Below are 23,422 nucleotides of genomic sequence, written 5' to 3'. Positions count from 1 at the left end.
CGGCCGGCTCTCCGCCGCGCTGAGGCCGCCCGGGCTGGGGAGCCGCGGGCGGGAGGTGGTACCTGCCGAGGGGCTGCTCCTGCCCAAGCTTCCGTCACCGCCGGCCTCCTGAGGCTTCCTGGGAAGCGTCTCGGGTAGGCAGGCAATGATTTACAGAAGAACTGCAGAAAAAAAGTTTAATTTCCAAAAGGCGGCTGTAGCCAAAGCAGGGAATCGTGTACACGAGATGGTGGCCTTCCTGAGCTTCCCCGGCATCCGAAACACATCGCGCTAATCGAACCTTAGTCCCAGGACAAGGGAATGTTTGAGTATCATTTCAGAACCTACACTCTACCCATGCAAATCACTTTTAAAACTGAAAACTAGGCCAGATCTGTGCTATGAGTATTTTCTGACATAGTCAGAATGTTATCTTCTACCCTCTTTTCTATTTTAAGCACTGGTGCAAGGAAGGTATTTTCATTAACTTCAACACGTAGATTTGTCCTTATTTTTAAGACCCTTTGTGTCACGTCCTAATCCCAGCCTGCCTCCGACTTCCTCTTTGCCAGGCTATTAATACCAGTATTTAGTGTCTCATACTTCTCATTCTCCAGCTCTATTGTATTCACAGTCTTCTTATGTGATGAAAGTTACAACTGGTATATGTATATGGGTAACTTATTTTCTCATCCCTTGTACTTATCTTCCCCCTTGGAATAGAATAAGAAAGCAACACAATAGAGCGCTTTGCTCTGGATTTTAAAAATTCCAGTTATGCATGCATTGCTCTATGAGTAGCTTATAAAAGACCCAAAATAGGAAGGAGCAGAGATGGATCCATAGAAGTTTATTCTTTAAAGCAGTAGGGGATCAAAGCTTTGTATTTTCCACATAGCTTTAATTTACCCCCGTCCTCCCTTCACACTTGGAATTTAAATAATCTACTGGATACTAGTAGGGATATCAGGAATAAGTTTCGTGCACTTCTGAGGAGAGGTGCATGAAAACAACAGAGGACTGGAAACAGCAGTGTTAGTGTTTGACAAGGCAGATTATGGCACTTCTGACGACTACAGCATCATGGAGGAAGCCAGTGCTAGGACTATCCCCAGCTCCAGGCTGTTCAAGTGGTAGGGACAACACAGAAAGAGCTATGTGTCACTTGAACATTGCTGTCATTTGGCCAATGACTATGGCTGTGGTATGTTGAAAAGTCCTTTCTTCACCTCTCCCAGGCAAAAACATCTAGCTGAAAATATCTGGCAGGGGAAAACCTTCAGCAAGACTTCTACCATGCATTGGTCCAACTTTTTTTGTCATGTAACTTCTTGCTTCTTCTATCTTGTGCAGTAGAGCTTCCCTAAAATACTTATTTTTCCTCCTCCAAATTCCTACATTAAATACCTCCTTGTCTACAAAATCCTTGTCAGTAATTAAGTAGCTTGTATGTTACAACTGTGTTTGGTATGATAATTACCCTTCTCTTAGTTCTCCCTGTTGACTATGTGTTCATCTATCATCCATTACCATCACCTCAGATAGAATTTGGAGTGGAATGAAGTACCTCATACACTGAAAAAACAGCATGTTGAAGGACCTGCAGGTGCTACCACAAGGTAAATAGCTTAATAAGATCATTCCTATATACTTCCCGAGCTTTCTAATATATTCAGTAAAGTTTATTACTCCTTTCTCAATCCCAGTAAGCATTCATATTAAAGAACCGTCTGTCTATATCTGAGAATATACAGACAAAATCCGTGAGACCACCCTTCCTATGGGTAAGGGGCTGGAAGGAAGGAAACTCTAGTTCTGCTTCTGAGATAAAACTGACCCACTCTGCCAAGTAGTGACCATCAGTACTTTGAAGATGGCTGGCTCAGTCACCTTCTGTTATGATCTACCCTTAACATGGTTTCCAAGTGTGAGCTGGAAAAGGGCTTGCAGTCATCACCACATTCTCCTTCCAGTAGTCAAGTGCTCCTTTACATACAGAACTGTAATGTAAAATATGACAAGAAAATAATAATGTGGTTGCAATTGAGCTTGATTTTTTTTTCCTCTGGTTGGTTTAACAATTAAAAAACCCTCTATTGTAAATGATATAATATATCCATTGGGTGGTATCATTAGAATAATATTTTAATCTCTATTACAGTGTGAGTATCAGTGTGTTCCCATAGAAACTCTGTTTAATATAACCTAAAGGAGGTTTGTTTTGTGGAAAAAAATATGACCGACCATAGTTCTGGTCTGTAATAAGTTTGTAATGTCTTCCTATTCTCAGGCTTCCCAGGAGGGGAAATCAGGATAGCACATCTCAGCAGATGGGAGCATAAATCTGGCTAGGAGGAGAACGCAAGTGAGAAGCATGTTGAGTCAGTCTCCTCCAAAGATGCTCGTCGAAAATCTTAAGGTACAGAGTTGAGATGTTCCCAGACTGTAGAAAAAGCTAATAAAATAGAGCAGCAATAACTGCTTTCACTCTTCTTTGGTTTTATGCCTCCCAGGGGCACAGACAATCAGGCAGATAAGTTGTAATTTTACACCACTTAGCACCAGCTGCACTTAACTAGTCTGATTTTTACCTGTCACTAATAGCACCACAGAGAATGAAAATCAAATAACTATTAAAAGCCTAATGTATTTTTCATATGTAGGTTGTTTGCATTTTTCATGCTTATTTTGAGGCTTTGCATGAAGCAAAAAATGAGGGTGATAACTCATTACTATGCAAAATTTAAAAATAGAATATTATGAAAAAGGGTTTTTTTAAAAATACAGAATTTAATTCACAAGGCAATTTCAGTGAGAAAGTTCTTTGAGGAATTTTGAAAACAGTGTAAAATGAATCATACAGATTTCCAAAATAATGACAAAAAAAAAAAGGTTTTCAGAGAACATGAATTATCAAACTTTATAGCACTTTAATAGGCCATCACCTTTAAGTTGATTCTTCCCCCTTTCCCTTTACCCATTATTTTTTTAAAATGAAAAGCTGCTTATTTTTCAAATTCATCTCTAAGTCCTTTGGTCAATTAGTTGGCAACAGAGGAAAGGTGGAAAAGCATCTTATCTAGACAGACAAGGATAATTTTAGGCAGAAAGAGTCTTTTTTTTGTCTGTTTGTCCATAAAAAAATTAACAGACAAGTCTGTTTGTCTATAAAAAAATTAATGTGCTCTACAGGGTGATTTTAAATTAAGAATGTACATGAGTATAGAAAATCAACCTTAAGCATAGGTGTTGAACAGGGAGGTAACTGTGAAGTATATTTTCTTTTTTTACCTTTATTTCACCATTAGACATTTGATTCAGGGATGTTGTAAAGCTTTGCAGCAGTGTGGACAAAACAGGATGTGATCGCCCACAGATCAACTATCTGAGTGGCAGCATTCAATTTTTGCAAAGATGGTAAAGAGCAAGTATAATCTGAAATAAGGATCTGAGCTGGGAGAATAATTGTATATTTCTGCCCCTATTCACAATTATCTCAGAAGGCCTTTAGGGGTGAAAGACCTTTCTGTGTGTTTGCAGGGGAGGAGGAGAACAGCTGGGACAGGACAGAGGCTGAAGTGTGAGCTGCCTGCAGGGCTCACAAGGGCCACAAAAGGGCAAGGGTGGGGAGTGATGCTGGACAGGACCCTCTCCTGCAGCAAAGCTGCTGCTGCTGCCTCACACATGGCAGGAAAAGTGATGGCTACAAAGGTGGAGGGAGAAAATGAGATCTCCTGTGGGCTCATGCTGTTCCTCGAGTGCTGGCCCGCTGGGGAGCAGAGTGTGCTCTTTATATGCCTGCCTGCCTTGCCTGTGCCTGTTGTCACACTGGGTTTTTCCATGAATTATTTTAGCTGCCTTTGATCACTGTTATTGGTGTGAAATTTTGTACCTGATTAAGCTCCTGGTAGAATACCTGTTTTTCTCAGTGCAATTGGGTCTGACCACTAAAAACGGCTTAGGAGACACAGCATTCATATAAAAAATTCACAGATGTGAAACTCAAATGGATTATGGGAATACCTGGGGTATTTCTTACTCGAAGTTGTGAATGACTTTAAAATCTCATTCCTCATCATCCACACAGAAAATCCGGGAAACTGAGTTGGTTAACTTCTAGACTATAGTCCCATCATAGTACTCCTTCTTTACATGCCTAATTCTGCATGTGGTTCGTGGACAATAAAATCCAGAATCCAAGTAATCCTTCACCTTTCTATCACCCATCTCTTTCCTGCTGTCTCAAGATGCTTTTGATTCATCATTCACATACAGAAGTGTTCAAACTGATTAGCACTGGCAGAAGTAATTCTTGGGTCCTCCTGGCTACACAATAAAAAGAGCACTGACTTCAGGATACTGAAGAAGCAGTTCAGATAACATTCATGATTTCAATTAGGAATTAGGTAATATTTAGTTTGTCATTTCATAGCATCTTGTTTATCTGAGCATTCACTGGGCCATTCTATCCTTAATTAGGAGCACACAAGTAAGCTGTCCTATGCAGGCAAGGATGAGGAGCAGAATCCTGAATCCTCTCAGGTACCTGTTAGGTGGTCAGCTGGGAACATGGAGTATGTTCTGAGAGCAACCACCTTCACCATATTTTTCAGTGCACAAAATTGCCTTGTAGCTATGCAATAAGTGCAGTGCTAGGGATAACACTAAGCTTGGCTGTGGGGCACAATGGAAGCTACATAGTGGGTTGGTACAGCTTTGCCTGATTCTGTTTCTTCTGTTAGACACTTGCCAATGTTGCTGATGAATAGTAGGGAGGAAAGAAGTCTGAAAAAGCCCTAAACCAAGTGATAAAATAGAATATTAGATTCATATTTCTGCTGCCAGTTTGTCAGACAATCCATGGAGTTACTACACAAGGTTTAAAAAGTAGAGAGAGAATTCTAAATATAATTTTTAGTATCCAGATAACCTCTAAATCTAATAAAGCTTTTCTCCAAAATGAGATATTATATGCAGACTGTTTCTGTTACATTTACTTCTGCAGAAAGGCACCCAAAACCTGTGCTATTTGTGCTACTCTGTTTCTGTGGAAACTGTGTGTTCAAGTGGAATGGAAAAAACGGGCGAGAGAATGAGAGGTGAAGTGTTTTTGGCTGAAGTCCCGTTGGCCAGTCACAGTTTGAGCTGGGATAAGTCAGACAAGAAAGCCCTCAATACTGAAGTCCAGAGTTTTCTTTCCTCCTCTTCTTAACTTGTGGTGAGGGAGGAGCCTGGTTCAACAGACACCATTCAGAAAGTGGTTGCTTAAGCAATTCAGCTGGTTTTTCTCCAGATTTTTACTCATATTAAAGAAGTAATATTTGCAGATATTTTATGCAACAATAATTTTAGTCAATCGGGAATGTTAGAGAATAGCTACCTGAAGGGGTAGAACAAGATTTGCTCTGAAAGGAGACTTCCATTGATGGACATGTTGCACAGTCACTGCTCTTCTGAAAAGCACCATTGTATCCTTGAAAGGACAGTCTCCTCTTCCAGGGCTGAAAAGACACCTTTTCATCTTTCTAGGGCTTCCAATACATGCATGTTTTTGATGAATTGCTATGAAAGACAGACAGCCTCGACTAATAAGCTCCTTATTTTCTGTTCCCTGATAACTGGTTCACTGCCAGTCATACTGCTTTTTCCAAGAATAAAAGCCTTTAGTTAAAATAATATCTAAATTAATATCTTAATATATTGTGGATTTTTTGTGTTGTTGACCAGCATTTGCCAACTGCCTGTGGATGTGGATCCAGGTAAAAATTCTACAACGATACAGTTGGGATTGATGGCTTTATTCTGCAGAAATTGGAGCAGGGGTGGATCTGTTTCTACCACATACACACAAAAAATGATGAGACTATCATTGCAGTCTGATGCTCCAGGCTGGAAAGCCTGGGCATTTTCCTGTCCAGCCTCAGTAAATGCTATTACAGAAGATCAAATGGAGATGTGCAGCACATAACATTATGTCCAAAGTAATTCTGAACTACTGCTGGAACAGATAAAGCAGTTTGAAGCAGTTTGGAAGAACAGAGAATCTGGGGGTAAAGTTAACTAAGAAACTGACTTTATGTTTTCAAATTTGGGTATAAATGTGTGCAGACCCAAAAATTTCAGAATAATTTCTTACAGATAGAAGGTAAAAGGAAGGGGCAATCTGAGAGGGAGAGTACTTGTACATTTTCAGGCTTCTGCATGGAGCAATGAACACCTACTTCTTGCTTTGCTGCTTCTTCAGCTTCTTAGTAAGACCTTAAAATCTATTCCAGTCTCCTTCTAATCTCTATGCATGGGAGTTAGCAGTCAAACATGAGGAGATTTGAACAATTCAGGGAACCCTGCAGCCCTTTCCTTTTGTATGCTTGTAGTGTGTTGCACTGTGCATGAAAGCAGCAGAAAGAGAAAAGAGAAAAAAAACAGAAAAGCAGGCAGTTGTTACCAGGCACTGGTGCTGCCTTCATTCTTTTGTGTATTAATGTTTTCATAAACTACAGCTGAGTTGCAGGTCAACCTAACTTTTCAGTTTTATTTTATTTGTAAGCCATTCCGTATTTTAGAACAGTGTTTATTGTTTACAGTTGGCAGGTCTGATTGCACTCCTCTTTAGGTTATTCAGGCTTTGAGTTTGACAGCTTAAGAAATATCTGTTTGTTGAACTGCTTACTGCTGTTCACCCGTTTGTAATGAATAGGAAGTTCAGGCCACACAAAGACATTATGGATACAGTCAGAACATGCCAGAAACACAATACGTTAAAGCAACACTCCATTAACCCAAGTTATATAGTGCAGAAAAGTGATCACATTTATATCAATATATGCTTTAGGAGACAAATTAGCCTTTTATTCACTGTAATCCATAAAATTCTCCAGGCACAGAACAGGAAGCATTAATCAGCAGCTATTTGGCTCTACACACCTCCTTACAATGGGGTCTGGAACTGCCTTTTACAAACTGAGAAAGTGTGAAAAACTCTCTCCAGTGCTGTAAGAAAGTCCCATTTGAAAATCACGATAGCTGAGCTAGGTAAACAACCTCCAGAGAAACACTGTGCTCACTGCTGCACTTTAACACCACACAGCAGCCCTGTGTGGGCAATTTCTGTACAGAGACTTTCCTATGGACAGCACACTACTCTCTAGACAGAGTGTTCTTTCATAGGTCCATTAAGTTTTCATGCCACTGTTAGTCACTGCAGTTCTACAAATAATAATTCCACGCATTTTCTTGGTGTTACTTTTCCCATTACAAAACTACAGTTGAGGATAGAGTGGCAATTACAATGTGAATAATCATGGACAAATACATTGTATCCCCAATGTTTTCCCTTTTGCTGACAACCATATAGTCTAATAAACCACCACAACTTCTTAACACATTTTGAAGCATCCCTCTACAGAGCTGTTGAATCACATACTTCCTTAGATACATTCAGAAGAGATCCCTTAAAAAAACCTCCATATGTGTGTATTTTTACAAAATACATTTACATAGTGTGTGAACAGCATCTGCATCCTTTAGCAACACACAGTATTTGTCATTGATCTGATACTGAGAAAAAATGCCCTACAACACACTGCAGACAGATTTTTAGAAGAGTTTTGCTCCAGGTAGATTGAGGAAACCTGAATCAGCTCCAGGTAGCTCAAGGTAACAAGTTCACAGTGCTGTACCCAAGTTAAAAGAATTTAGGTTCAGGATTCTTCATAACTTTTCTAAAAACTGCAAAGATTACAACGGCAAGTAGTTTGAATACCCCTGTACTCAATAACAGCATATTGATAGAGGCATGCCCAGCGTTTCTCAGCAAGACTTGCCCTATAAACACACACTCAACAAGCAGGCAGCTTGAGTCACTGCATGGCTGCAGCTGAAACAATTTGCCTTAAGCAAAGCTGCAGCTCATACTGACAAAACTGTGATTTGCTTTAAAGAGCAAGATGGTAAATTCTGATTTCTGTTTTTAGTCTAGATGGTTCACATAACGGACATAGAGACAGGTTCCTTCTGAGCTAAGAATATCCACAAAAGAGCTTTATTTATCTGACTTCAGATATATTTGTGCACACTGATAAAAATGGGAGCAGACTTTAGACATTATGAAGAATGCAGTTCAACTGGTCCATGAGAGAGTAAATGAGAAGATCTTGAACTTGGTGCAAATGAGAAGGTATCACCTTAAAATCCTAACTTTGCAATTTTTCTTACATCTCTCAATCAGAATGAAGACTTGAGATTCAATGTCCCTGTTAAAACCTGTCTTACATATAAATCACAGTATGTTCATTAGCTGAAAATAATTTCTCTTCAGATAGGTTCTGTTAAAAGTAAGACAATGCTGAACTATGAAACCACTACTGTGTTTCATGAGTAGTAAAGCCAATGTAGGTTGTTTTTCGATAAATTTGTATTCTGTGTTCCCTACATCTTCCCACCATGACGCCATCAAAATATTCTCCCAGTTTTTCTCTTTGCTTCCTTTACTTCCTTCCAATATCCTCAGCTCCCTTCTAAATCTCAGATGCCTTCCCCCCACCTTGTAATTCTAGTAATTTGTACATCATTCTAGTCATTTGTACTAGTCATTCTAGTCAAGTCACTCTCTGCTTGCCTTTTTCCAGCTTGTTGCCTGGACCACAGTAGGAGAATGGGTTGACTCATTCAAATCCTGCCAAACAGAGTAGAAAGCCCCTCAGTTCTCCTCCATTTGCTGTCAAGAGCCACATTAGTAGTGGCTATCCCTAGTGTCCTCACAGTAACTTTGAGACCTAATAACTGGCAGACTAACCCACTGCCGGTTTCATTTGAAATCAGACAATTAATTAAAAATATATCAGATGGATATATATACATACATACTGATCTTGTTTCCTTGGAAAAGATGCTAAGAAAATACTAATAGAAATCCTACTAAAAATTAAAACAGGAGTAAAACAAAAAATTAAAGTAGCTTTATGGATGTTTCATATTTTAATTAGCTCAGAGTATGGGATTGCTTGCACTCAGTAGAAACAAATAACTTTCCACTTCAGAAAAAGAAATTAAGAAAGATGTTAAATGGATTATGAGATGAAAAAGTTATTTAGTGTTAAAACTCTAAAAACTTAACTAAAAATGTCTGGCTTTGCAATTGTTCTGGTGCTAATGTTTCTTGATATTTTAAAATTACTATTTTGCGAGCTGTAGGATTTATTCAAAGGAGAGCAATTTGACATACATCTCAGTTTAGGTTCCACACTTTTGGCCCTACAAAAGGATGATTTTCCAATTTAATTAAATGCTACTTGATTAAAAAAACTGTGTCTGTGGTTAACTGAGTGTCTGCTCTTCATTAATAGATGTCTTTGTTGTATTGCTTAGGAAACAAACATAAATGCATCATGACAACAAACATGATACTTTTCAGATAGCTTTTTTACAAAGTTTTTGAACATTGCAAACAGAAGTTGGGAGTTGCGGTACCATGACCCCATTAATTAAATTAAACCTTCCTTAAAAGATAAGTGAAGTAAAAATAGAGATATTTAAGGTCTAAGTGCTTAAATATATGGGGTGAATTGTTGCTATATACAAAGAGAAATGATTATGCAGAGGACAAGCCTAGAAACCCTCCCAAAGTTACTCTTCAGAAACACGAAATTAATGGTACAGTACTTTAAGAAAAACAGGGAAAGAATCTAAAGTGTTTATGCTCTTTTACTGTCTGCTGGGGAAGCATGATTAAGCAGTGATTAAATTTAGAAGAAAAAAGGTTTTATACACACAGTATTCAACAAACACGTTATTAATCTGAAACCGTCTAAACTTTCTCAAGTCCCATCTAAAATGCAAAGTGTTGTGCTGCACAATATACCCAAACCCTTGTTCCTTAGTTCCTCCAGATGAGAGACCATACCAGAGCACAGTATAGCTGCTTTCTGGCCTCATGCCCAATTCTTATTCCACCCATGAAACCAGGTGCTGGAGAAGGTCAAGCCTGGCTGGATTTCATCTCAGTGTAAGGCTGAGAAATAGCTGGGGATTCTGAGCCCTGCATTTCAGATCAACTCAGTGGTCTACTGGCCAATGAGACTGTAATGTATTGCTACATGGCAGAGTGTAATTTAAGGTCCAAGATCACAAATGCAGTTCCCAGCTCTGTAGATCCTGAGTAACTACAGATTGTCCCAACAATTCTGAGCTAATTTTAACTAGTTGACTTGCATTTATCCAGCAGTGTAGCCTGCTAATTTTCTAGGTTACTAGTTCATTAATTCACTAATTTAGCGCAGAGTAACCACAAGGTCCCCAATAACAGGCTGCTGCAGTAGTACCCTGACTAGCTCATTTAGCGCTAACACAGACCTGCTAGTGCAAGTTACACCTGGATCTTTGTCTGCAGGGGGCATTTAAAAAAATTCAGGAAGGCATGTTTGTTCCTGACAACAAAAAACTAAAATTACTGTGATGCAACTCTGAACTATTTCTTCTCAGAGAGAGGAAAAGTTGAGTTACACAAGGCCACTGATGTCCAAAAATAGGTCAGGAGAGGAAGCATGGCTTATACTTTTACACCTTGCAATCTCTTCCTGAAAAATCATATTAGGAAATGTTCTTGAAGTTCTCTGAGTCTAGTCTTATCTGCCTAGCAAAGTGGATAAATTAAAGTCATTTGGTATCCATCCCACCTATTTAGTGGAGTGAACATCAACTGCAGCATGTGCACTGTGATACTGTTCTGTGGCCTTGCACACTTCAAGACAATCTTCTGGTTTTGTCTCCCTGCTTACTCAGTTTCCATGAGGGACCATACAACAATTTAAGTCCCTGTTTTCATGTGATTTTCTCCATTTCTGTACCGCTATTTGATTTAAGCAATGCAAAAAGAGACTTCTGGGACAGCTGTGTCCGGGCATGCTGTGAGCTAGCTGGAGACCTACACAACCTTCTAGTGGTCCTCTGGGGTGAGCACAGGAAAAAAGATAACTCAGGGTGGGAAACTCTTACAGATAAACAGTTTTTGTCTCATAATGAAAGACTCAAGCAGGCAGTCATTTGATGCCAGAAAAAGGAAAAAGAAAATAAAGTACATCTACTTGTCCATTCGCATTGGACAGCTTTTGAGGCAGAAGAGTTTGTATCAGATTTTAGATTGGGACAAAAAGGGCTGTACTGTGAGAAATTCCTGCAGTGGCAGTAGTGATGTGGTAACCAAGATATGGAACAGGTCTCAAAAACAACCAAATGGACTGAGACCATGACATTACCAAAGGACAGACTCACATATAAACAGAACTGATGACAGAGCCACTGCATAAAATGGATACAATTACAGCATCACCACAATATAACCTGTGCAGGTATGAATTAGTACGGGGGACAGCAGAGAGCATAGTATGACTCTTCCTTTGGTTAAAGACAGGAGTTGTAATTTCTGTCTCCTTTCTCCCCTTGGGACCCCTATTCTGTTGTGTATGTGCACAGAGAATCCAATATAAATTCCAACTGGTGAAAATTTACCTTTGCAATTAATGATTTTCTCTAGGCATGGTTTAACAGGTAACTATTAAACTTACTCAAAGCTGGGATTAGATGCTTAGCAAGAACCAACTGCCTGTCTTTTTATCTACACCTGAATTCTGTGAGTGTCACACAAGTATTGGCACTAAAGCACTGTTCCAGGGAGTGTCCATGCTAAGTCCTACTTGTTTAAAGTGAAGAAATAATTTTGTGTTTGCTCTGTCTGGTCTCTTGTCTCTTTTGGTTCACAGGATGTCTCCCAGCTAAAAAGATAAGAATCAGATTTATTTTTACTTGGCCTTAACATTATAATTCAGGATCCTTTTAATGTCCAACTGCGTATTTTCCCTGTTCTGGCTTGATGAGTCTTACAAATGACTGAAATATGAGGAAAATCACAGTGGTCAGTGAAAGTGTTGGAGAGAACTCCATGTATCTGTTCCACAGTTTACTGTCTCTCTCCATTCAGTGGTTTGCTAATTGCCTGCTAGACTAAAATAGTCTTCTACCAGATACTGGGAAAAGTTGTTTCCTCTTCCAGTCTGGGATCTCCAACTGATTAATATATTCTCGTGGCACTGCTGTTTGAAACCTTAACTGGTAAACATCCCTTTTATCTGACAGCTCCAGTCCCTCAGCAAGGGCCTCTCTAACCATCACAATCTCTGTGTAAGAATGCATTAATATGAAATACTATAGGCCCTGTACACTGGCAGCATGGGATACAACTGTTTCTGAACAGAAAAAAGGGGTGAAATGAAAGCACAGTAAGCACATAAAATATTAATTTAAGGCTCAGCATGATACAAAGTGTTACAGGGTGACACTTCTTTTTCTTTCTTCCCTCTGTGGGCCAAATCAGATACACATTTGGTGAAACAGACTCTTATCCAGCAACAATTAAAAAACCCAACAAAACAAAACCAACAGAGATTCAAGGATAACTTACTGCAAATAAACCTTGGACACAGGCCTAATGTGCATATTGAGTTCTACTGAAAAAGAAGACGGGAAGAAGTAGTTGCCAACAGTTTAGAGAACAACTAGAAAGTTACAATACATATTACAAAATCAAGTACAGTTTCTTGAGTTGCTCTTTCCCCTGATGTCCAATAAGCTGTAGCACCCACATTTTTACAGGTTGTATGTGATATAGAGGGTACATGTATTTCACGTAATCAGGTTCTTTAGCTGGCTAGGCAACTCCATATTTTAAAGAGCAATAGCCAATCATTAACTCCTGAAATGAAAGACCATCGGGACATATGTAATTCTTTTACATGAGGACCAGGCTGACTCTAAGGAAAAGGATAATGGTATGCTGCAATGCAGACTTACATTACAATTGAGATTGATTTCACTGCAAATAAGATTTTTGTATACTATTTTATTTGCAGGTAAATTCCCAGTACTATTTCATACAGTACTTTAGTTTGTAACAGTATTTTTGATCTCAAACTATGTATTATTTTGGGAAAAAGAAAGGTCAAGGAGCCTTATTCAAAAATTTGATGGGCAGACTAAGATCATAGTCTCTTAGAATTGTTTAGGTTGGAAAAGACCTTTAAGATCATCGAGTCCAACCATTGTTATAACCAGAACAGTCTTACATAGACTGATATGTACAAAACCCCACAACATCATCATATTTCCACACGGATTTCAACTACAGTTCAAAGCAAGAGACAGAAAAGGCATTCTGTTCTCCTGGGTTTTCAATGATAAGAGGCATACTGTGAGTGTATTGAGGTCACAGTTTCATTTATTGCTTCTGTTCCCATATAAATGGTGCACTGCTCCACTGAATGCAAATGGTGCCAAGCATATTGGTAAACATGTTGATTTGGATGTATCCTACCTCAAACTAATCAGATGCACATTCTATCACCATTTTGCGGTTGCCATTCTGATTTTTCTGCAGTTTTCTGCAATTTTGTGCTTTCTTTAGGAATAATGCATAAGTTAGGACAGAGGAAGAGATTTTAGGAAACATACTTATATGTCTATTGCAACCAGTATTTGAAGAAAATAAAAACCCCTTATTTTCAAAACAAGCTAAAGTCAGGTATCTGAACAAAGAAGAAATCATCGTCCTGCACTGGGTTTCTTCCTCACTAGGAACTGAAATAGCCATAATCCTTTCGTTTTGTGGTTTATCTCTCTCTGTACCAGAGCAGCCCAGCTAGTAAGGCACTGAGCGTTCTGGAAAACAGGCAAAAATCTTGATGGCTTGGAAGTTACTGTAAATAGACAGACTTGTTGTGTGAATATATTTTAACAGTGTAGTGATTTTAAAGGTCTGACTTGAGTAAACAGTGCCATGAAGACATACTCTTTGATGACAATATTTACATTCTTAATGTTTATTATAATAGTTTGCAGCTCTGAAGGCAAAAGCATGTGGATATTTCCTACCACAGTCATTTGTGTTACTACAATGAATGGCAAAGTGGGCGTAAAACATGATTAAATCAAACCCAAAAAATCAAGCCCACGGAATTAATTTCTAAGAAACAATGCACAAGGCCAAATTGCAATAGATTAATTCTCTGTGCTTTGAATGAATATAGCTGACTGTTTATAATATTTTCACTGTGATTTGATTTTACATATCTTATAGTAGGAGCACAGGGAATTTCCCATGCCTAGAGGTGGATAATCAGTCTTTCTTCAGTTCTTTGAAAATAACAAGGTTCATTCATGAGTGTTCTTTGTGAAGACTAACAAGGTTGGCTAACAAGTTAAGCTATTTCTGCTTTTATTTTAACAATTAGCTGTAAGATTTACTGCATTTGAAAAAAATCATGCTCCTGTTTTACATGGTATAGATATGTTATAGACCTATCCAGATAGAATGAAAATGAATGGCTAGTTTATACTAATTATGAACCAGGCTGGTAATGCCTATTACTATTGAAGCTGGCTGACATTTTACTTTGTAAGACCCAGTTACTGTTAACTTTGTAAAATTTTAATCATATTGAATGAAATATCCTAAGATGAGTAATGAAATAATTAATACTTTTAAAAGAATGGTGTTTTGATAATATGAAAAGAATCCTCAGCCACTTGGTGTAAATGCCCCTCTGGCCCAGTATTTCCTTGGATTCAGTATGTAGTCAAAACTAATTAAGCAAAAGAGGCTATGTTCTGTGCATTAATGGCAAACAATAGTGTACTGATAACTGTAGCTGCCAATGCACGTTGCCTGTGTAACTGAGCCATCCTTTACCAAATGGCTGCTTTCTACAAAACAGGACAAGCTTACTCTGCTGTCAAGATGAAGCTCTGGAACTGTACCCAGACAAACTTGTTTGGCCAGTGCTTTTTTACTGGCCATTCCCCTCACAGAAGTTTATTTCAGAATGCATTGTAATCTGAAAGTTTGTAAAGGAGCACTGGTCCTTACTGAGCTGCAGTAGGGTAATGGCTGTTAATTTCCCAGGAGGGTGTTGGTGAGGGCGTTGTAGTGATGTCACACTGCAGGATGTGTGAAGATAGGACGTTTAGGGTACTACTGACATAACATGGCATCATCCTACTAGTCAGCTGGTGTCTGATTTTTCTGAAGGCTGTGAAAACATCTTGTATCAAGTAAAAGTACAGGGGAGGTTAAAGGAAAGAAAGAAGCTTTATTCTTCTAGAGAAAAAGAGTCCATTGCTTCCTTTTACATTAAGCTTAAACTTACGGTTTGTCCCTTATTGTTTTCATTGTGATTATTGTTTGTGTAGTCCAAGAGAAAGGGAAACAGGGTAAGCCCTGCATCTGATTTCTAATGGATTATCATCTCACTGGTTGGCAACCCCTACCTTTGAGTAGGAGGCTGAGGTTTTGTAGAAAGAAGCCTTGATATCAAAGATGTGCCATTGAAATCCTTAGGAAAATCTGCTTAAATCTGGGCAAATGATGATACTTTGTAAAACAGCATTTAGCACATGTTGGAGACATATGAGGGTTTAATACCTAAGTTTGAAAATATTCCACGCTTACTTAGCAGATAAATCTCTCACATGCACGACCAGACTGCATAACTGCCAATCAGAAAGAAATAGTAGAACTGAGTCCAAAACACCACTGCATCACTGCTGAAAAACTTTTCCTATAATTGCTTGTGTTGAGGTTGAACAGAAAACTGAAAGCAGTTGCTAATCTTTCAGTGATCCTTTCTTCCCTTGCTGACCTCTAATCAGCACGAAGGAAGAAACCATCCAACTTAAAGAGAATTAAAAAAAAGACAATGTATTTGAAAAAGGAGATGATGCAGGTCAAGATGAGAAGGGCAAGCTGGGTGAAGAGCTGGGAACCAGGAGCGGAGTCTAATGAAGAAATTTAAGACAAGGACCAGGGAAACTGAAAGAAGTTCAATTGAAGGGGTGTTTGGGAGCCTGCTGGAAGTAATGGGGGAAGCTAGAATGAGTAATTCTGAAAACCTGAGTGCTCCAACGCTAGGAGAAATATTTTCATAAAAGTATTGCCAGAGTCAGTTTTAATTCTATTTCAGATCTAAGTCATGCCAGTTCATGCCCTATTTTAGACAACATTCAATACATATCTGGGTTGACGCAGCTATTTCTGGGCATAGGTTAGTCTTTAATTTCATGTCAAATTGGTGTTAAACCAGTCTGCTTTGTCCTTTATGTCTTTCTTCTTTTATTAATAATCCAAATTAACTCGATAAACAAGAGTTCTCTACCAATGTAAATCATGTAGCTGGCATGCACTGTACCATTTTATAGATGAAGAAAATTAGTCAGGTGTGTCATGTAATTTGCTTTAGAACGGACACAATGAATCAGTGAATGAGCCAAGAATCTAAACTGAGGAATTTCTGACCTCCTGTTTTTTTTTGGAAATCCCAACTCATGATTCCTGCTATTTTTTCTCATTACACTACTGAGATAACAAGGCTACTTTTCTTGTTTAGCTTGTGCAATGCTCCTATTAATGTTAACTGGTTATACTTAGGCACTGATGAGCCAATAGTCTTGACCTTACAAGCAACTCAGCTTGCTAGTTACTGTTGCTTAATCGTTCCTATCTGTAAGTTTGTTGTCTGTGTTGCTCAAAACCAAGCTGCGAATTGTCCTCTGCTTTGTTTACATACTAGAGGAGCTAAAAAAACCACTTTGGTAGACAGAAACTTCTTCAAGTGAGCAAGAGAAGGACAGACTCATTGTTTGTATGCCTACTTGGGTGTGTCATACTTAAAGAAATTCAGAATGGGGGCGGGAACTGAATGAACAAGAGACAACAATGAAAGGCGAGAGGATGAGAAGGCTGGACTTGCATATTAATGAGAGCTCAACTGTAATTGGGAATTTCCTTTCACTACATTTTTCTTTTTCCTTTTTCCAACACCTATCATTTTGTTGCGTTTTTTCTTCCTCTGCCTTATGTGTTATTTCATGTTTGTTCCATTCTGTGCAAGAGCAGCATGAAGTTGGCTCATATCCTGATTTCTGAGAAGTGCAGAAATAAGGATATGAGCCTGTGCTACTACGAAGTGGGAAAAGCAGTGCTAAAACGAACTGGTACAGAAATCAGGACAAAATTTTCTAACATCCCTCCGCTGAAGAAAAATTTTCAATTATTCTCAGAAGGATGACAATACCATGTTTACAGGACTGCTGCTAGGTAACTTATTATTCTGTAAAAAAGGAGAAGTTAATATCTTCTTGTGTAGATAGGCAAAAGTACCATTCCATAATTTGATACTTGATACTTCTTCTCTCCTGATGTTTGCACCCAAGATCACCTAAATGTGCTGTTGTCCCTCCTTTCTGCATAGGTCATATCACCTGAACCTCAGAGCTCCCTTCCCCAGTGTGAATGAGTTCTCTGATAATCCCTGCAACAGAACAGACACCTGTTCCCATATAGTGTTCAGAGACAGACAGGCAGACACATTCTGGCTCAGTCCACCTTTATCTTGTTCACTGATTTTGCAAATGCTGCCTTTTGCTATTTAATCTGTCTTCTCTCTTGGCTCATCATTTCTTTTGGAAAAAGCGAAGCTACATATACATATAAGATATATTTAAATAAAAATGGAAAATTTCCCTGAAATGAGTGGATTCAAATAAACAGGGTAGATTCGTTCTTAACAGCCACATAAATAAAATTATTCCTGTAATTTTAAAAAATTTAATTTACTATTTGTTGTTAGGGATTTATTCTCCTGAGTCTGAGAAATAGGGTAGGGGTTTGTTGTTTTTTTTATTTGCTGAAATATGTTTAGCCTCTATTGACCTTAATTTACTCTCCAGTCAGTTAATTGCACATGGTAATCCTCTATACATACATAGAGAGTCTCAGTGATTTTTTTACACTTCTGCATGATCATCCTCTGACTGACTCTTGGCAGGGTAGGGGAGGAAGAAAACAACAAAACCCCAGAAGAGCACAGTCCCAAAATATGTTTCCACTAGAATCGAATGAAATGGCGTGTGTAGTATACACCCACCTGGTCCTAACAATTCCTTTCTCTGTGTGCTGGCAGATTGTTCCCTTGCCCTGATTATGTTGCTGACATTATGCTCATGAGGGAAATTCCTTCCTGACTCCAGATCTGGTGGATTTATAATCCTGTTGATGTAAGCAAAGCTGCCTGTACTTATCTAAGACCCAATTGTCCAATCAGTTCTACATATAAAACTCCTGTTGTAGTAAATGGAATGGCACTCAAATAGCTGAAAAGATGATCAGGACTCTGGCATGGTTTCTGCTCTAGACCCATAGCTACAAGATAACTTCAATGCAGCACTGACCTGACAAAGCAAAAATGCAAGTCTCACTTTTTTCTCCACGATCAGCTCCTTGTTTCTGTTATTCTCTACATAGGAACAAGTGTTCATGTGGGGCCACAATTTAACCACTGAAGTTAAAATTGCCATGGAAATGATGAGTAAATTAACAATCTGGTTTTTTAAACATTCAACTATTATTAATTTTCATGCACCTAAACTTTCTCAGGACAAAGCCTTCAAAATTTCAATAAAGCATTCTGTTACCTAACATATCACACTAAACTAAAAGACTAACTACAGAAAGGGAGAAACGTAACTTGCCAGCATTGCATATTACTGGTAGTAGTTTATACTGGAAATGTTTTTTCCTTTGTACTTTTATGATGGAGGATGGGACACAAAAAATGTTTTGATTTAGAAATGCAGCTGGGGTGCCTCATGAGAGCTGCAGTTTAGAAACTTCATGGTCCTATTGTTTTCTGTTCACCAGGCTCTGTAGTCAGACAAAAAAGCATTATACAGTGTAGTGCCTCCTTTCTGGGTTGTCTAGCTTTAGCTTTCTGTGGCTCTCCCACGTCCAGGCTGAACTAACCAGACCTAGGGATTCAATTTTCTGTCTAGCTGGAATCTCAATGATCCAATTACTTAAGACCAGCAATTACTGCTAGTTCCCTTCACTCTCATAATGCCTTGACTGCAGCTGCTTTTAGGATCTTCATCCTTATGGATTTTTTGTGTTGCCATTTAAGGAGGTGGCTTTGCCTCAAAATTTAATGACCATTCCCTGTTACCTTTCAGTTCCTATGCCTTGGAATTCCAGTCCCGTGTGAAGATAAGCCAGACAAGCCTCACACTTAGACTGGAGCTTCAGATATGACCCAGATCATAACTGGCCCCAGGCGTTAAGGTATAGATGGCACAAAATTTCAGTGTGACACTCTCAAGCATTGAGCCCCGCACCAGTAAGAAGGGACAGCGTTCAGTGGGTCATTACTATGCCAAATCTGAGTACTGTATGGTACCATGGGCAACAAGATGTCACTGGCAGGAAAATACCAACTGCCAAGAGTTGTCCGTCACGATAATCAAACAACTTAGTGAGAATCAGAATTAAGAAGATCTAATTTCCCTGGATTTGGCCACGAGGTTAATTGGTTTTGGCATCTCACCCCACACAGGTTTCGGGACGAGCTAAAGCTGATCTCGCCCCAGCTGCTGCCGTGGAGAGCCTGTCGCCTCTCTCCTCCGCCCCTTGCCACAGCTCCCAACGTGGCACAGCAACGGGGCGGATCGCCCCGCCGCCCCGACCGCGACCCAAAACTCGGCTAGATTGATTCCCATTTGGCTCGACAGCCCGACAAAGCCCCGCCCCGGCCCCGCTCCCGGCCCCGCTCCCGGCCCCGCTCCCGCCTCAGGTGCGCCCGCCGCCCGCCCGCCGCCACCTGCCGCGCCGCGCCCCGCCCCGCCCGCGCCTTTCCGGCCGCGGCCCGCCGGCTCCCCGCGCCTGCGCAGCGGCGGCGTTGGCGCGGGGCGGGCGCGGGGCGGCGGTGCCGATGCTGCCGGACGGTGCCCGGCGCGCGGTGGCGGCTGGCGGCGGGGCCGGGAGTGAGAGCGGGAGCGGCGCCGGGAGCGGGAGCGGGGCCGGGCGAGCCGGGGAGCGGCGTGCCCGCCGAGCAGCGCGCCGCGCGGGGCGATGAACTCGCGCAAAGGTACCGCGCTGCGCCGGGCGGGCGGGAGAGGGGGGGCTGCGCGGCTGCCGGCGCTCACGCCGGCTCCCGGCTGTGCTCTTCTCCCGGCAGTGCTGGCCCTGCAGGCCCGCAGGCGGCGGCCCAAGCAGTCCGCGGCGGCCGGCAGGAGGGACAAGCATTCGGCGCCCCACAAAAAGTGAGTACGGGGACCCCCGACCCGCCGGGACGGAGCCTCTCCCCGCGACCCCTCGGCTGTCTGTGCGTCCCGTAGCTCCCCTGCGGGTGGTTCCCGCTGCCCGTTCCCGCCGCCCGCGGGACACACGGCGGCTCCCCGGGCAGGGCACGGCACCGGAGCGGGCCCTCCCACGGGGGTGTCGCTGCGGCCCCTCGGGGACCGTCCCCAGCCGGGGCGCCGGGCTCGGCATCCTCCGGGCAGGGCCGCCCGGTGCCCGTGGGAACCCGCGCCGGGCACTCCGGCCGCCGGCCCTGAGAACCCCCGGGCTGTCGGGGATCTGCGCAGCCCACGTGCTCCTCTTGATTCTCCCTCCGCTTCTCTCATCTTCGTGGTCCCTTCCCAGTGGTTTCTGTTCCGAGGTTTCTTTCTGCAGCATTGTCCCATCTATAGGCAGTCCTTTTTTCATCCTCCTCGGTACCATCAGACTATTTCCCCTTCCCAGATGTGTCTGGTTGCATACGATGCTGATACCAGTATCGGTTTGGTTGAAATCTCTGTTAGTCTTACAGATAAGGACAGAAGTTGCTCTCTGTTTCCCCCTCCTTGTCTTCTGCTAGCCCTTCATGTTCTTGTCACTGTCCAGCTGATCTTTTTTCATTCTCATTATACTTGTTTTCACTGAATCACATAGGAGCATTCTTCCATCTCTGTAGTGTTCACACTTTACTCTTTCCCAGGATAATGTGGCTTTGGACTGTCTCATTTTTTCTCCGTGAATGATTACGTGCTTCTGTCGCTAACTTTCACTGTGTTTTGTTCAGTGGGACTTTACTGGTGACTCATTAAGTTGCCAATAGGCTCTTGTCTTTGTTTTTGTTTCCTGGGGATCCAGTCTACCTGCTTTGTTCTGACAGGGAAATATACATCCTGATGTCACTCATTCTCCTCTCTTCCTAGTTGGCCAGTCTTAGAACTGCAAAGCAGTGGATGGTGAATGGACGGATGGATATGTATGTGCTGGGGAGAGGTGTTGCTATGTGCTGTGGCAAATGATTTAAAGAGCAAGGTCTTTTTCTTTGTGATTTATATTGGAAGGAATAATAATACATCTCTGACTGTGAAGCGTTTGGTTTGGTTTTTTTGTTTGTTTTCCAGTTACAGTGAATGGGTGCTTTTTTCCCCCCTTTAAGGTGGGTAAAAATAACATATGATGAGGTGCCGGTGTAGCTGTGATCAGACTTTGACAGCTAACTTTTGTTCACATCCTGTTCCACTACTGCTGTTTCCTCCAGCATTGTATAAAAGCTGTATTATGCTTTCTGTTGTTTGAATTTGGAGTTACTGCAGTGGAAAGAAATGTTATGTGCGGGATATGCAGTAATTGATTCCCTTGTTTCCAAAAACCTTTTGGAAATTGTTTGTAGTGTTACATGGATTTGTTTTTTGCCAGTTTGAAAATGGAAATAGGTTAAATTTCATTGTAGCTTCAGGTTCAGAGTTATTTTTGCAGCTTTCAGTTAAGTCTTAACCACAAGGTTGTTAATAAACTTCTATTCTTAGGTGATAGAGTGTGGCAGCACAGAAACCTTTCCCACGGCAATTTTTCTCTTCTTCTTCTATGTTTTATAAATAAAGTTTCATGTTATTGAAACTGCCTTTTGGATACAGGCGGTCAAACGCCTGGGCCAATCAGTCCCTGGGGGGTGGATGATTATTGGCCAATCTGAACAGCCTTCTGATGTGTATATAAATCTGTTCATTATTTAATAAAGTAGTTCTTTTAGCACTCTGAAAGGACTCATCTCTTCACTCCACTAGCGGTCAAACAGCGACAACAGAGCATTTAATACACTTCTTAGTGGGGCTGCTTCGGGAAGTTTTGCTGAATGAGTTTGTTAAAAATTTGCCTTCACAGGCACTTAATAAGCACAGAACTGGTAGTCTTTGTGTTTGCTGAAGAAACTGGCTACTGTTAATTCGAGGTGCACAGTCAGGAGCTGGCTGTTTGCCTTACTGAGTCTGCATTTCCAGTTGCAATGCTCCAGTCTGATCAGTTGCCTCATGAAAAGTGGTTTTGCTGTAGTTGATGAGAGCCACTGTTTCTTTTATGCTGCGTATCTTTTCTCTTTAAACCACTTCTATGCTCTGGAGACCACCTCTGCTTTATGCTTCTATATGAAAGCAAACTCCTTTTGAGTTTTTAAGTCTCCTTGCGTATGGCTAAATAATTAAGGACCCCAAAGCAAAGGCAGCATTGAACATTATTTCAGTGTCTCTTTTGTCCTGTTCCTAGCTTTGCTTTAGATTCAACTGCTACAGCATATACTAGTGTTTTAGTGGTGTATGGTATCTGTGGTGCCCATCAAATGCACAGTATCTGCAAGTGAAAATGTTGATTTGAGGGGTGGAAATTCTATACCATAAGTTCCTTGTAGTGAACTTGTTCACTACATGAAATTAGTTTTAAATCCAAGGCAGGTTTTTTTTTTTCTTAACTGTGGTTCTTAGGAAAACTTTTTGCTGCCAGGTCATAGCTTTATGGAGTAACTTCCATTGTTGCTGGTAACAATGTGCTTCAAAGGGAACTGCAGGATTCCTCTTGTAGAATTGGCTGGGAGAGTTATATTATAGTGTAGCTTACTTGCAGGCTTTTGTTTGAAGAGTGTTAAGATGATGACACAAGAAGAAAAAATTGCAGTTCTCTGAATAGCTTTTTGTCTGTTATGACCTTAATTGCCAAAGAAGGCTGTGAGATAGGTCCTGTAGCTGCACAGTGTTGACTCCCTAAGTCAATGATGAGAACTGGTGGAGGTGAATCTGTATTTTTTTCATAATAGGGTAGGGAAGAAAAAGAAAATACAAGCTAAGTGTCTTATATTCTGAAGAGAAGGCACTTTTTCTTGAATCAAATCTATAGTTGCATGTAATAATAAAATTTACTTGGTATGGCCTTACTTTGAAATCAAACATCCAGGGTACTGAAACAGAATATCTCACTGTATTAATTTAGCACTTGATTTTGCTTGTAATAGATGAACTTGCATGAAGTGTGTGCAAACTACTTATGTATTTTTTCAGTTGGTTAAAAGATTATTCAAAGTTATTAATTTGGGTCCTCTGTGATTTATTTCTCCTTAAAGTGGAGGTCTGCATTGAGAGACCTCTGTGAAATCCAAGTGATTTTGACAGATGCCTGAGTCTGTTCACAGATAAACTTGCTTACAGACAGAGAAACCTGTTTACTGTCCTTCACTTGGTGCTAATAGATGGCCTCAGGTATTTCTACCTTTTGCATTTAGCAGAATGGTAGGCTCTTTGTGTTCAGACT

At 40.7% G+C, this 23,422-nt stretch overlaps 1 protein-coding gene and 1 long non-coding RNA gene across 4 annotated transcripts in view; both read left to right on the top strand.

Moving 5' to 3' along the window:
- Positions 1-3: 3 nt before the first annotated feature.
- LOC146443182 (uncharacterized) lies at positions 4-5,323 on the top strand. The gene is made up of 4 exons (XR_014855953.1): positions 4-134; positions 1,521-1,598; positions 2,270-2,398; positions 4,985-5,323. It is a non-coding gene; the product is annotated as an uncharacterized LOC146443182 (long non-coding RNA).
- A 14,463-nt stretch (positions 5,324-19,786) lies between these two features.
- Positions 19,787-23,422, top strand: part of SRPK2 (SRSF protein kinase 2) — a 131,408-nt gene continuing 127,772 nt past the window's right edge. For all 3 annotated transcript variants that reach the window (XM_085040483.1, XM_085040475.1, XM_085040460.1), the window contains exons 1-2: positions 19,787-19,940; positions 20,031-20,115. In XM_085040483.1, coding sequence (XP_084896609.1) covers positions 19,925-19,940; positions 20,031-20,115 — 101 coding nt within the window. In that variant the 5' untranslated portion in view covers positions 19,787-19,924. The remainder of the gene's footprint in view (positions 19,941-20,030; positions 20,116-23,422) is intronic.

Source organism: Lichenostomus cassidix, chromosome 1Aa (genome assembly GCF_008360975.1).
Source record: "Lichenostomus cassidix isolate B80296 chromosome 1Aa, HeHo_3.0, whole genome shotgun sequence".
NCBI classification, from domain to species: Eukaryota; Metazoa; Chordata; class Aves; order Passeriformes; family Meliphagidae; genus Lichenostomus; species Lichenostomus cassidix.
The sequence above is the reverse complement of the archived record's forward strand: the minus strand, read 5'-3'. Positions and strand labels throughout refer to the sequence as shown.